The sequence below is a fragment of the Gobius niger genome (assembly GCF_951799975.1).
Source record: "Gobius niger genome assembly, contig: SCAFFOLD_62, whole genome shotgun sequence".
In the NCBI taxonomy this organism is placed as follows: Eukaryota; Metazoa; Chordata; class Actinopteri; order Gobiiformes; family Gobiidae; genus Gobius; species Gobius niger.
In genome coordinates, this window is record NW_027639264.1 from 164,916 (window position 1) to 180,038 (window position 15,123).

General features: G+C 43.4%; 1 protein-coding gene across 1 annotated transcript; it reads left to right on the forward strand.

Moving 5' to 3' along the window:
- Positions 1 to 10,636: 10,636 nt before the first annotated feature.
- tmem65 (transmembrane protein 65) lies at positions 10,637 to 14,917 on the forward strand (the record flags this gene model as incomplete). Its single annotated transcript, XM_079583135.1, has 4 exons — positions 10,637 to 10,781; positions 12,840 to 12,884; positions 12,978 to 13,045; positions 14,863 to 14,917. Coding segments are annotated over 4 exons (313 nt in total), but the record flags the coding sequence as incomplete, so codon positions are not given.
- Positions 14,918 to 15,123: the final 206 nt, after the last annotated feature.

A 15,123-nucleotide genomic window follows, 5' to 3' on the forward strand; every position in this document is an offset into this window, starting at 1 on the left:
AGTTTCAGCTGTAGATGATGTAGATGTCGTGCTGGTGCGTCGGCCTCTGACGCTGACATGTGTCTTGTTTGTTTGTGCAGACGGTATCTGCCCGGACCATGGAGATCCGGTTGCTGGCTTCCCTGTGGGGGCTGTGGCGGGCGGGGCAGTGGTCCTGCTGCTGCTCCTGATCGCAGCGATCGTGGGACTGGTTCTGTTTAAGAAGCGCAGGGACAGTGAGTAACTTGTCCCTTTATCTCTGAGCTCTTTAACATCAGGGAACTCAGATGGGCAAACGTTTGGGGCGTCCTGTAGCACAGTCACCAAACTTAACTCTCCTACTTTGACCCACGTGTATCGTTATCATCGATGTTCTCCATGTTCTCGATGTTCTCCATGTTCTCCATGTTCTCCATGTTCTCTGGTCCTGACTCTGACTCCGTCTTCCTGCAGGAGTCCCGTCCGTGTCCGGGGGCGTCGGCGTCCCCATGGGCCACCCCGGCTCCACCTCGAGCTACGTCGCCGTCGGTAACTACAGTCTCCTCCACCACCTCAGATCTGGATGATCTAGATATAGTTTTAAAGACCAGCTGCTGCTCAGGAAACATCTGTGAACACTGTTTGCTCTGCAGATGTGAAGCCTCCGTCTGATGGGTCCTCCAGCGGCCAGGGTTCCTCCGAAAGCCTCGACAAGAAGAGCAACGAGGGCTCTCACAAGTCGTCCGACTCGGCCATCGGTAACTTAACACTGAAGCGTATCAGCTACAGAACAGTTTCACATACCTGAACATGGAGCTCATTGATCTCAACACATCAGCTCTCAGAAACACAAAACTATCTATATCTCACTACAATGATGACAAACCTTCTGTTGGTCTGTAAATGCAGTAAATTAGAATAACTGCCTTGTATAAAATGTCTCTCTCAAAATGGCTGTAGTGAATGTCTTGAAATAGGCCTCTGTCTCTTTAAGAACCTCTTAACTCCCACCTGAACCGAGAGCATTTTCTCCAGTTCAGCTTTACCCAAATCCTTGTCACATTTCTGTCATTTTTTTGTCTTTTTTTTGTCATTTTTTTGTCATTTTTTTGTCATTTTTTTGTCAGTTTTTCATCATTTTTTTGTCATTATTTGGTCACATTTTTGTCCGTTTTTTTGTCCGTTTTTCATCCAAGTTTTCTCACTTTTTTGTCACATCTTCATCATCGTTTTCATCTCAGTTCTGTCGCTATTTTCTCACCTTTTTTCGAGGAGCTTTTGGATTGGGGTAAAGCCAAACTAGACAGAATGTGCTCGGTTCAGGTGGGAGTTAAGGGGTTAAACGTCTCTCTCAAAATGGCTGTAGTGAATGTCTTGAAATAGGCCTCTGTCTCTTTAAGAACCTCTGAGCCTTTAGACACGCCCCCTCCACACGCTGTCTGTGGCATCAGCGGGGAGGGGGTTCTGCTGAGGAGCAGTGGTTGGTTACTCGGCTGGTGACCAAAGCTCGGAGGCGTCTCCAGGAGGTGGGGGCGTTCCTAGGAGGACTCAGGCAAACCTATCCCTAAAATGGCCGCCATCAGAGTTTATACAGATTACTCAAAATGGCTGCCGTTAGAGTTTATACAGATTACTCAAAATGGCTGCCGTCAGAGTTTATACAGATTACTCAAAATGGCCGCCGTCAGAGTTTATACAGATTACTCAAAATGGCCGCCGTCAGAGTTTATACAGATTACTCAAAATGGCCGCCGTCAGAGTTTATACAGATTACTCAAAATCGCCGCCGTCAGAGTTTTTGCAGATTACTCAAAATGGCCGCCGTCAGAGTTTATACAGATTACTCAAAATGGCCGCCGTCAGAGTTTATACAGATTACTCAAAATGGCCGCCGTCAGAGTTTATACAGATTACTCAGAAATACGTGAATGTGCCAAGGCAACACTTCAGCCATGTTTTTAATGAGGGAGTGACAGAATACCCCCCTTTAACACGCCCTGTCCCGACCATGTAAACTAAATAAATGTTCTTTGACAGGCTCTGAAGGCTCTGAAGGCTCTGGGGAGAAGCTGCTGAAGGAAGGAGAAACCGTGTGAACCTGTGACGGTGAGGAGCATGTGTGAGTGAAGGAGCTGCTCAGCACCGACCAGCCTCTGCTTTTAAAGGATAAACGTGTGAGATTTTGAATGTGATTTTAAATGATCTGATCTTAAAGCTGCAGTACCTGATCGTGTTTCCTGTTCGAACATGTTTAAAGTCCGTCTTTAAGACTTTGACATTGACAGAATCATGTGAAGCTTCCGCTGTGCATATGCAGGTTTTTATTCTATGTTTTCAGATAAAAAAGGCCCAAAGTTTCCCACATTTTCACAAACTCTGAATAATGAACAGTTTAAATGTCTGGTTTCTGGATCTGGTTTAGTTTAAACATCTGTAAAACTTTAACTGTTCCGTCTACGTCTTCTGCCAATCTGAAATCACGGGTCTGTGTTTCATAACATTTACTCCATTTACACTGGTTTATCGTTTAATGATGATTGTGATGTTTTTTATGGATTTTATGAAGGGGGGGATCATGTGGGTTTGTTTTACAGAATGAGTTTATATAATAATGAAATATGAGTTTATAATAAGTTTATATGATAATGATGCTTTTGTTTGATTGTGAAGTTAAAATAAAGTTTTTCTTCCTCTGTCTGAGCGTGTGGTTTGAGGCTCGAGGAGAAAGAACAGGAAGAACAGCAGGTCCTCGGCTTTAAGGCCGGTTTGAAGAGCTCGGGTCAGAGTTAGGGCTGCTCGATTATTGAAAAAATAATAATCACGATTATTTTTGTCATAATTGAAATCACGATTATTCAAACGATTATTTGTTGCCTTTAAAAAAATCCTTCAAAAAGTGACAAAAATCCATTAAAAAAAGACAAAAATTCAGCAAAAAAAAAGACAAAAATCCAGCAAAAAAGTGACAAAAATCCTTCAAAAAAAGACAAAAATCCAGCAAAAAAAATGAAAAAATCCATTAAAAAAATGACAAAAATCCATTAAAAAAATGACAAAAATCCAGCAAAAAAGTGACAAAAATCCAGCAAAAAAAGTGACAAAAATCCTTCAAAAAAAGACAAAAATCCATTAAAAAAATGAAAAAATCCATTAAAAAAATGAAAAAATCCATTAAAAAAATGACAAAAATCCATTAAAAAAATGACAAAAATCCAGCAAAAAAGTGACAAAAATCCAGCAAAAAAAGTGACAAAAATCCTTCAAAAAAAGACAAAAATCCAGCAAAAAAAATGAAAAAATCCATTAAAAAAATGACAAAAATCCTTCAAAAAGTGACAAAAATCCATTAAAAAAGTGACAAAAATCCAGCAAAAAAAAGACAAAAATCCTTCAGAAATGACAAAAATCCATTAAAAAAGTGACACCAGAAGCTATTGTTGACCTTAAATCGGATCTTTTGGCCCAGACCTGGGATGAGGTCTATGCCTCTCAAGGCCCTGATATGGCTTATAACACCTTTCTGTCAATTTTCATGAAACTGTATGACAAGCACTGTCCTCTTAAAATGTGCAAGGTCAACCATAAAATGGCAACCAATAAGCCATGGTTTACGAAAAGGTATAGTCAGAGCATGTAAAAAGAAAAATCATTTGTATGGATTATATATAAAACATAGAACTACAGAAACAGAAAGTAGATACAAGTCATATAAAAACAAGTTGACAAGCATAATTCGATCTAATAAGAGATACCATTATCACAAATTATTGGAACAACACAGAAATGATACCCAAGGGACCTGGAAAATACTGAATGAAATCATTAAGAAGGGCAGGAAAACATTCAATTAGCCTCATTTTTTTGTCAATGACAATCAAATCATAGAAAATGACAAGGAAATTGCAAATGCCCTGAATATTTTTTTCACTAATGTTGGACCGACATTAGCTAACACAATTCTAGAATCTAGAGACACACAAAGATTAAATTGCAACAGTTCAAAACAAAATCTCAACTCACTTTTCATTAGAAAGGCTGAGGAAAATGAAATTATAGAAATAGTTAAAAAATTCAAGAATAAAAGGTCAACAGACGGCTCTAATATTGATATGATGATAGTTAAAGAAATTATTCATTATGTGGTGAAACCATTCACGTTCATTTGCAATCAGTCCTTTCTTACTGGCACCTTCCCAAGAGAAATGAAAACTGCAAAAGTAATCCCAATACATAAAAACGGAGATAAACATATATTTGACAACTACAGACCTGTCTCGCTTCTGCCGCAATTCTCCAAGATTTTAGAAAAGTTATTTGTAATTAGGCTCGACACTTTTATTGACAAATACAGTTTATTAAGTGACAATCAATACGGTTTTCGATCGAACCGATCGACTACAACGGCAATCATGGCTCTTGTGGAAGACGTGGCCACAGCAATAGATAACAGTGAATATGCAGTGGGTGTTTTTATCGATCTGAGCCTTTGACGCCATCGACCACACAAGGCTTCTAAAAAACATTGAAAGGTTTGGTGTCAGGGGACCTGCTTATGCCTGGCTGGAAAGTTATCTCAGCAACAGATACCAATATGTACATATACACAATGTCAACTAATTACACATGGGGTCCCACAAGGCTCTATTTTGGGTCCTAAATTGTTTTTAATGTATATCAATGATGTTTGTGATGCTTTGCAAAACGTAAAATGTGTATTATATGTGGATGATACCAGCCTGTACTGCTCTGGAAAGAACCTGAAACAGCTCCTTTCTACAGGAGAAGACGAGCTCACAGTCCTGAAACTATGGTCTGATCTAAACAAACTCTCAATGAATCTCAGTAAAACAAAATATATTATCTTTGGGAGTAGAAAAATGAGTGATCATACAACTCTAAAAATAAATGATACAGAAATTGAACGAGTTCATGCAAATACATTTTTAGGAGCGACCATTGATGGTAAACTTGAATGGAAATCGCATATAAGTAAATTAAAAACAAAATTAGCAAAAACCATTGCTGTAATTGGCAAATTGAAAACTGTACTCGATAAAAAAATCTCTTCTATTACTGTATAACTCCCTCATACTTCCTTACCTAAATTATGGCCTGGAAATATGGGGGAAACAATTATAAATCCAATACTCATCCTATTTTCCTACTAAAAAAAAAGGCAATAAGAATTATCACTAAAGCAGATTTCTATCTTTGTAGAGCTGAGCCGACTGAAAATCCATGATCTTGTTGATCTAAATACATTAGTAATAGTGCACAAAGCATATCATGATCTTCTCCCTCCTCCAGGAGCTTTTTGAACACAGGAAAAGTCAGTATAATCTCCGAGGAACTGCTATTTTCAAAAAAGCAAAAGCTAAAAAGAACAAAAAGAGTGGATGTGTTTCTGTAAGAGGTGATAATCTGTGGAAGATCAGTTAAAACTGTCCCAAACAGTCAAAGCTTTCAAAAAGTTGTTTAAAGCTACTAAAATTCAAGAATATACAAGCTTAGGATGAATAAAGTAAGAGAAAAAAAATATATATATATATAATAATAATGATGACATGATTTAGTTTCAACTAATTTAACTTAAAACAAATGTATGTAACATATTTGTTGGAATATTTAAATGTATGTTACTAACTTCAGATACTTATGCTTATTTCTCTTCTGTTTAACACTTGATATTGTTCATTATTAATGTTTGTGTTTTGTTTTTGTTTTTCTCTCGTGGAAGTCTGTAAACTGGGTTCGGGCGTTATAAGTTTTCACTTCAGCCTAAACCCTTTCGGTCGTGTTGTTCACAAAGAATTGGAAATGTCTTTACGTTTAAAGGAATGAATGAACTGACCGAATAAACTACTACTACTACTACTACTACAAAAATCCTTCAAAAAATGACAAAAATCCATTAAAAAAGTGACAAAAATCCATTAAAAAAATGACAAAAATCCTTCAAAAAATGACAAAAATCCATTAAAAAATGACAAAAATCCAGCAAAAAAGTGACAAAAATCCAGCAAAAAAAGACAAAAATCCATTAAAAAAATGACAAAACTCCTTCAAAAAGTGACAAAATCCAAAAATTAGAAAAAAAATTGAAAACAAACAAATTTGAAAAAAAAAATTATCGATTTTTGGCGATTATGCTAATTTTGTAATCGTTTACTGTTGTAATCGAAATCGTAATCGAATTTCGATTAATTGCACAGCCCTAGGTCAGAGGGAAGCAGTCCCGTCGCCGGACGTCAGTCATAGGGGGGGCATATGAACCATTACTATCAGCAGTACAGTACAGATGTTCATACTGTGCAGACTAATCATCACAGATCAGATATGAGCCGACCAACCACAGTCTGCACCATCAGACCTCAGAATTAAAAGCAATGAGTTGTATTAAAGCAGTACTAAGTAACTCTTCCCCCTAAAGGCCATTAGCGCAACTGCAGGTGTCGTAGCAAGTTACGATTTTTTAACTTATTAATTGTCTTGGAGAGTAAATACTACGCTGACCGGAAAGGCGAAGGGAGAGAGGGTTACTGTGCATCCAGTTATACAATAGAAATATTTGTTTTCACTCAAACTTGGCTGTAAATACTGTTTAAAGTGACGTTAGCCCGCAGTTAGCTTTGCCCGTTAGCCTGTTAGCTTCTTTTTCGTGATTCCATTAGTGTGTATTGGTGACTCCGGACCGGTGGCAGTCAAGTTGCAAACATGGTTTTCTGTCCAGAGCATACTGTCAATGGTCCAGAGACACCAGGGGGCGATGAAAGACCCTCCACTCATCCCTTTAACACTTGTATCACCCTCACAGGGACGACGGGGAGGATTTTTTAAGGTAAACACGTTACTTAGTACTGCTTTAAGGCAATGTTACCAATATTCACGACATATTAGATCAGTCAAACTGAACGAGGTCAACAGCGAGCGAAGTGTGTTGCGTTACCGCTTCTGGTGGAAACGTCCGTCCAGTCGCAGGCGGCGTCTCTCTGAGCTGAACCTCCTCATCAGGTCCTTTTCAAACGCAGGCTGAACGAGGTGGGCCTTACTGAGTTTGGAGACGAACTGTTCAGCTTCACCTCGCTGCTAACGGCGGCTAACGGCGGCTAACGGCGGCTAACGGCGGCTAACGGCGGCTAGCCTCCCCGCTGTCTCCTCCGCTTTCTCCTCCGTCTCCTTTTCTTATTAAATCCACTGAAACACGTCCCGCTTCTTCCTGTCGCCGACTTTTCTCTCCATGTGACAGAACTACAGCCCAGTTGAAGCTTGGTAGTAGCAGTAAGCTAGCGCTGCGGTGTTGTGACATTGTTGGCACCGTTGACCAATCGGGACACACACGTTATCCCGCGCTCACAAACACAGGCCTGTCTTTGCTGATCTGGGCTCAGTTTTGGAGCCGTAGAGACGACAGACGCGCTGACACGCTGCGGGAACTGTTGACGTTGACATAAGTAACGTACGTACGTCGCCTAAAACAAAGTCACACTTTTTTTTTTTTTTTTTTTTTTATGTGTTTAATGTTTTGGTGATAAAGAATATGCAAAATTAGAATTTCCTAACAAAAAATTAGAATTAGTATTACATTTAAAAAAAAAACATTTTTGAGAGCTGTGTCTGGGGGAAACACATCACGATACTCGGGCTGATCCGATACATATCACGATACTCGGGCCGAACCGATACATATCACGATACTCGGGCCGATCCGATACGTATCACGATACTCGGGCCGATCCGATACATATCACGATACTCGGGCCGATCCGATACGTATCACGATACTCAGGCTGATCCGATACATATCACGATACTCGGGCTGATCCGATATCACGATAAGGTGAATATTAAGGGACATGTTTACCAGCTCCGTTTGACTTTTACTGAGAGTTTAGATTGAAAAGTAACTGTTCCTGGAAAACAAAGGAGTTTGTGATAAAAAAATATCTCCAAACACAAGTATTGAAAGTATTGAAAGTATGAAAGTATTGTGATACTTGAAAAAGTATCGATACTTGGTATTACAGCACAAAGTATTGCGATCCAAATCCGATCCGATGTTTTGTCTCAGCCCTGATATTTTCTAAAGCAACAAACTTTTGATCAAACTCACTTTATTTCAGAGCTGAAACTTGTGTTTTCAATGAACTTTAGATTCAGAGTCAGTTTGATACAACACAGAAACAAAATGAACTAAAGGAACAAAAACACACGTCGGCCGTGACGTCACGAGCGTCTGAAGTTTAAAAAGAGTAAAAACATTTATTAAGAGTTCAGCGCCTCCTCCTCACAAACACTACCGCCCTCTACAGGCAAACACATGAATCACACCCGTACGTTCACTCAGAGGCCACGTACTCAAGTAAAAGTCAAAAGTACTTGGAGAAAATGTTACTCGAGTACTGAGAGTAACTGAGTAAAAATAAAATCCTGATAAACAAACACAAGGTCAGTTTTATATTTATTCAAGTTTGTGTATTTTAAAATGAAGCATTTGCTGCTTAAATATTTACTCAGAAACACCATGAAAAACACGACATGAAAATGCTTAGCTTTCAAATGAGGCGTTTCTCTGGCCTTATTAAAACAAAAGACAACAATTGGTGAAAAAAGTAAATAACTTCAAAATACTTGATATATAATTTTACTCAAGTACCTTATGCTGGTGTAAGACGTACAGTGACGGCTCTCAGTCATCCAGGAACAACAGATTTCCCAGTTTGTGTTTCGGACTTTTATTTTGAAGGCGTGACTTCCGGTGGAGAAACTTCTGAAACTGAGCACGAGGTGTTTGTCCTTGAGTTTCAGTCAGAGCCATGTTCGTGTTTGTGTTTCTAACCCGACTTTAAGCTCCACAACCCGGACTCTTTACGGAGGAGGACCCGCCGGGACCACCGGGACCACCGCGGGCCGCGCCGCTGCCTCTGCCCGGGCTCAGGCCACTGTGAGCGGGGACGCGTTCACGGAGCTCCCGGGGATTCAAACTCACTCAGGAGGGATTTATTTACAACACTTCAGCTGTGATATTAAAGTGTGCCCCCCCCCCCCGTGTGGCCCCCCCGGGGACACGTGACCGTTTGTGAGACCGGGACCGACACGAGGAGGAACTCTGAGCCGGGTCACAGCGCTCTCTGCCCGGCCAGGCGCTCACGGAGCTCCCGCTGAAGAAAACCGGTCTTTCTGGATGAAACTCTGGTGAACAGACCGGGCCGTTCAGCGGAGTCCCTGCCGGGTCTGCGGGGGGGTCTGCTCTGCGGGGGGGTCTGTGGGGGGTCTGCGGGGGGGTCAGGGTCAGGTTTGACAAAGACAAGGAGGAAAGAACAGACCGGTGCGTGGCAGAAGGTCAGGCCGAGCCGAGGGCGTCAGAGAGCGGCCAGGCGCTCACGGAGCTCCCGCTGACCGGGCGAGAACCGGAGGAGGTAAAACGGCAAAGTATGTACTCGAGTAACAGTAACAGTACTCAGTAAGAGTAACAGTAACAGTACTCAGTAAGAGTAACAGTAACAGTACTCAGTAAGAGTAACAGTACTCAGTAAGAGTAACAGTAACAGTACTCAGTAAGAGTAAAAATAAGTACTCAGAGAAAATGCCTTTCAGGACAGACATGAATCAAACCTGTGACTCTAAAGTAACAAAACACAAACAAAAAGAGATTCACTTTGAGATTTACTTCAAGTATTTACTGCACTTAAGTAAAAGTACAGAATACATCTGAGTGAAGTATTTACTGTACTTAAGTAAAAGTACAGAATACATCTGAGTGAAGTATTTACTGTACTTAAGTAAAAGTACAGAATACATCTGAGTAGGGCTGTGCAATTAATCGAAATTCGATTACGATTTCGATTACAACAGTAAACAATTACAAAATTAGCATAATCGCAAAAAATCGATTCTAATTTTTTTTTTCAAATTTTTTTTTTCAATTTTTGTTTCCACATTTTTTGTTGTTTGTTTTTGGATTTTTGTCACTTTTTTGCTGGATTTTTGTCATTTTTTTGCTGGATTTTTGTCACTTTTTTGATGGATTTTTGTCTTTTTTTTGATGGATTTTTGTCTTTTTTTGCTGGATTTTTGTCACTTTTTTGATGGATTTTTGTCTTTTTTTTGATGGATTTTTGTCTTTTTTTGCTGGATTTTTGTCACTTTTTTGCTGGATTTTTGTCACTTTTTTGCTGGATTTTTGTCTTTTTTGTTGGATTTTTGTCATTTTTTTGCTGGATTTTTGTCTTTTTTTTGATGGATTTTTGTCTTTTTTTGATGGATTTTTTTAAAGGCAACAAATAATCGTTTTTATTTTTTCAGTAATCGAGCAGCCCTAATACAGATGTAGATACAGATGTTGCATCACTGAGCACAGGTTCTCCAGCTTTACCCAAATCTAAACACAAAAAAATAACAAAATACGACAGAAACTCAACAAAAAGTGAAGGTCAGTCTTGTAGTTCTTAGCTTTCAAACGAGGCCTGTCTCTGACCTGGAGGCCTTTAGATTTGGGTAAAGCTGAAGTGCATTAAAGCTCGGTTGAAGTCGGGGTCAGAGGTTAAAGTGTCAAATGTAACCGGATTCTTTTTACCCCAGGGTCATGTTGGGTCGACTGAGCCTCTGTGTGCGGAGCTGGAGCTGCTTCCCCCGGGCGCTGGAGGGGCCGTGGGGGCCCAGGGGGGGGCTCCGCAGGGCCATGGGCACTCACGGGGGAAAGGAGCCCAAAGAGCGACTGAACTCCCCGAAAAGAGCCAAGGAGTTCATCTACGGCCTGCACCCGGCGGAGAGAACCTGCCTCCTGGAGCAGCTGCAGGACTTCGAGTCCCAGGCTGCGGCTCAAGGTCAGACTCACCAGGACTTTCACAATAAAAGTCCAGGTCTGACTTACCAGGACTTTCACAATAAAACCACAGGTCAGACTCACCAGGACTTTCATAATAAAACCACAGGTCAGACTCACCAGGACTTTCATAATAAAAGTCCAGGTCAGACTTACCAGGACTTTCACAATAAAAGTCCAGGTCAGACTTACCAGGACTTTAACAATAAAACCACAGGTCAGACTTACCAGGACTTTCACAATAAAAGTCCAGGTCAGACTTACCAGGACTTTCGCAATAAAACCACAGGTCAGACTTACCAGGACTTTCACAATAAAAGTCCAGGTCAGACTTACCAGGACTTTCACAATAAAACCACAGGTCAGACTTACCAGGACTTTCACAATAAAAGTCCAGGTCTGACTTACCAGGACTTTCACAATAAAAGTCCAGGTCTGTCATGATTCGTCTTTTGTTCATGTTTTCTTGTGTTTGGTCTTGTCCTGTGTTTTATTTTGACATGTGTTCTGTCCTTGTGATTTTGCTTTGCTTCCCTCGTTACCTGCCTGCCCCGCCCTGATGTGTTTCACCTGTGCCCCATTTCCTCTTGTATTTATACCCCTGTGTTTCCCTTGTCCTTTGTCGCGTCATTGTCTATGTCAGCCCCGGTCTCTTTTAGTTTTGTCTCTGGATTTTGTTATTTTGGTTTCCGTCATTAAACATCACCAGTTTTGTTGCAGTCCTGCATTTTGGGTTTTTATTTTCTTCGTACCACCTCAAACCATGACAGAATGACGCGACCATTTCAACACCCAGCGGACTGCCCTTTGGCAGCTGAGGACCCCGTTCCCCTCGTTCCTGCCCTGAGCCACCGCCAGACTCCTTCCTTCGTTCGAGGTGGGCCCCTTCTGTTCCTGAGCCACCGCTGGACACTGTTCTCCGTCCAGGGTGGGCTCTTCTTGTCCTGGGGCCACCATTAAACTGGAACCTCGGTCTGGGGTGGCCTCCTGTTCGTGTCCTAGGTCCACTGCGGGACATTGTTCTTCGTCCTGGGTGGGCCCTTCCTGCTCCTATCCCTCTACGTCATCCATTGTCTCTCAGCTGCCTCCAGTGCCTGCACCTATCCCCGAACCACCGCCAGACAACGCTCTCCGTCTGGGGTGGGCGCCATCCGTCCCTGCACCACTGCCAGACCCCGACCTCCGTCTGAGGTGGGCCCCTTCCGTTCCGGAGCTACCGCTGGACACTTTCTCCGTCCAGGGTGGGCTTCTCTTGTCCTGGGGCCACCATATGACTGAGACCTCCGTCTGGGGTGGGTTCCCCCTGTTTGTTCCCCTGAGCCACTGCCGGACACTGACCTCGGTTTGAGGTGGGCCCCTTCTGTCCCGGAGCCACCGCTGAACATTATTCTCCGTCCAGGGTGGGCTCCATCTGTTCTGGGGCCACCATCGGACCGAACCTCCGTCCGGGGTGGGCTCCTCCTGTGTCATGTCCCTCTTGTTGCTTCCCTGATTTGGACTCTGTTCCCTCCTCCGGCCCCCCTCCACCCTCCCGGGGCTGTTTATATCGTGGGACGTCTGGGAGCCGTCCCTTGGTGGGGGGGTACTGTCATGATTCGTCTTTTGTTCATGTTTTCTTGTGTTTGGTCTTGTCCTGTGTTTTATTTTGACATGTGTTCTGTCCTTGTGATTTTGCTTTGCTTCCCTCGTTACCTGCCTGCCCCGCCCTGATGTGTTTCACCTGTGCCCCATTTCCTCTTGTATTTATACCCCTGTGTTTCCCTTGTCCTTTGTCGCGTCATTGTCTATGTCAGCCCCGGTCTCTTTTAGTTTTGTCTCTGGATTTTGTTATTTTGGTTTCCGTCATTAAACATCACCAGTTTTGTTGCAGTCCTGCATTTTGGGTTTTTATTTTCTTCGTACCACCTCAAACCATGACAAGGTCAGACTTACCAGGACTTTCAGAATAAAACTACAGGTCTGACTTACCAGGACTTTCACAATAAAAGTCCAGGTCAGACTTACCAGGACTTTTTCAGTTGTTTTTAAATGTTGTAAATAAATGTTTTTAATGTTTCAGATTCTCAGGCCCCGTCGGCTCCGACCTCGGCTCAGATCAGATACAGTAAGATGAAGATGATGATGAAGATGATGATGATGATGATGATGATGATGAAAGTCTGTGTTTTATGACTTTATGTTTCCGTTTGTGTCTCAGTTCTGCTGCTGAACTCGCTCCCCTTCGTGGGCTTCGGTTTCCTGGACAACGCCATCATGATCGCGGCGGTGAGTCTGCGCTAAGGCCTACGCTAATGTCTGCGCTAACGCTAACGTCTGCGCTAATGCTAAGTCCTGCGCTAACGTCTGCGCTAACGCCTGCGCTAACGCCTGCGCTAACGCCTGCGCTAACGTCTGCGCTAACGCTAACGTCTGTGCTAACGTCTGCGCTAACGTCTGCGCTAACGCTAACGTCTGCGCTAATGCTAAGGCCTGTGCTAACGTCTGCGCTAACGCCTGTGCTAACGTCTGCGCTAACGCCTGCGCTAACGTCTGCGCCAACGTCTGCGCCAATGCTAACATCTGTGCTAACGCCTGTGCTAACGTCTGTAACGTATGTGCTAACGTCTGCGCTAACGTCTGCGCTAACGTCTGCGCTAACGTCTGCGCTAACGCCTCTGCTAACGTCTGTGCTAACGTCTGTGCTAACGCCTGTGCTAACGCCTGCGCTAACGTCTGCGCTAACATCTGTGCTAACGCCTGTGCTAACGTCTGTAACGTCTGCGCTAACGTCTGCGCTAACGTCTGCGCTAACGTCTGCGCTAACGTCTCTGCTAACGCCTGTGCTAACGTCTGTAACGTATGTGCTAACGTCTACGCTAACGTCTGCGCTAACGCCTCTGCTAACGTCTGTGCTAACGTCTGTGCTAACGTCTGTGCTAACATCTACGCTAACGTCTGTGCTAACGTCTGTGCTAACGTCTGTGCTAACGTCTGTGCTAACGCCTGTGCTAACGCCTGTGCTAACGCCTGTGCTAATGTCTGTGCTACCGCCTGTGCTAACGTCTGTGCTAACGCCTGTGCTAACATCTACGCTAACGTCTCTGCTAACGCCTGTGCTAACATCTACGTTAACGTCTCTGCTAACGCCTGTGCTAACATCTACGCTAACGTCTCTGCTAACGCCTGTGCTAACATCTACGTTAACGTCTCTGCTAACGCCTGTGCTAACATCTACGTTAACGTCTCTGCTAACGCCTGTGCTAACATCTACGCTAATATCTGTGCTAACGCCTGTGCTAACATCTACGCTAACGTCTGTGCTAACGCCTGTGCTGACGTCTACGCTAACGTCTGTGCTTAACGCCTGCGCTAACGTCTACGCTAACGCCTTTGCTAACATCCACGCTAACGTCTGTGCTAACGCCTGTGCTAACATCTACGCTAACGTCTGTGCTAACGTCTGTGCTAACGCCTGTGCTGACGTCTACGCTAACGTCTGTGCTTAACGCCTGCGCTAACGTCTACGCTAACGCCTTTGCTAACATCCACGCTAACGTCTGTGCTAACGCCTGTGCTAACATCTATGCTAACGTCTGTGCTAACATCTACGCTAACGTCTGTGCTAACGCCTTTGCTAACATCCACGCTAACGTCTGTGCTAACGCCTGTGCTAACATCTATGCTAACGCCTGCGCTAACATCTACGCTAACGTCTGTGCTAACATCTACGCTAACGTCTGTGCTAACATCTACGCTAACATCTATGCTAACGCCTGCGCTAACGTCTGCGCTAACGTCTGTGCTAACGTCTGCGCTAACGTCTGCGCTAACGCCTGTGCTAACGCCTGCGCTAACGTCTGCGCTAAAGTCTGCGCTAACACCTGTGTAACGTCTGTGTAACGTCTGTGTAACGTCTGTGTAACGTCTGTGTAACGTCTGTGCTAACGTCTGTGCTAACGCCTCTGCTAACGCCTGCGCTAACGTCTGTGCTAACGCCTGTGCTAACGCCTGTGCTAACGTCTGTGCTAACGTCTGTGCTAACGCCTGCGCTAACGCCTGCGCTACATGAGTGATACTAAAGCCGTGTCCTGGTGTTTCCTCAGGGGACGCAGATCGAGGTTTCCATCGGAGTCACACTGGGCATCTCCACCATGGCAGGTCAGAAACACAGTTCAGCTTTACCCAAATCTGAAGCTTCTGGCGTCGCCCCTCTGGGGAAATATAAGTGTTAAAGGGATGCTGGGGGGTCTTTCATCGCCCCCTGGTGTCTCTGGCCACAAAACCACAATTGCAACTTCCCTGTCTCCGGGTCAGAGTCACCAATACACACTAATGGAATCAGGAAGAAGAAGCTAACAGGCTAA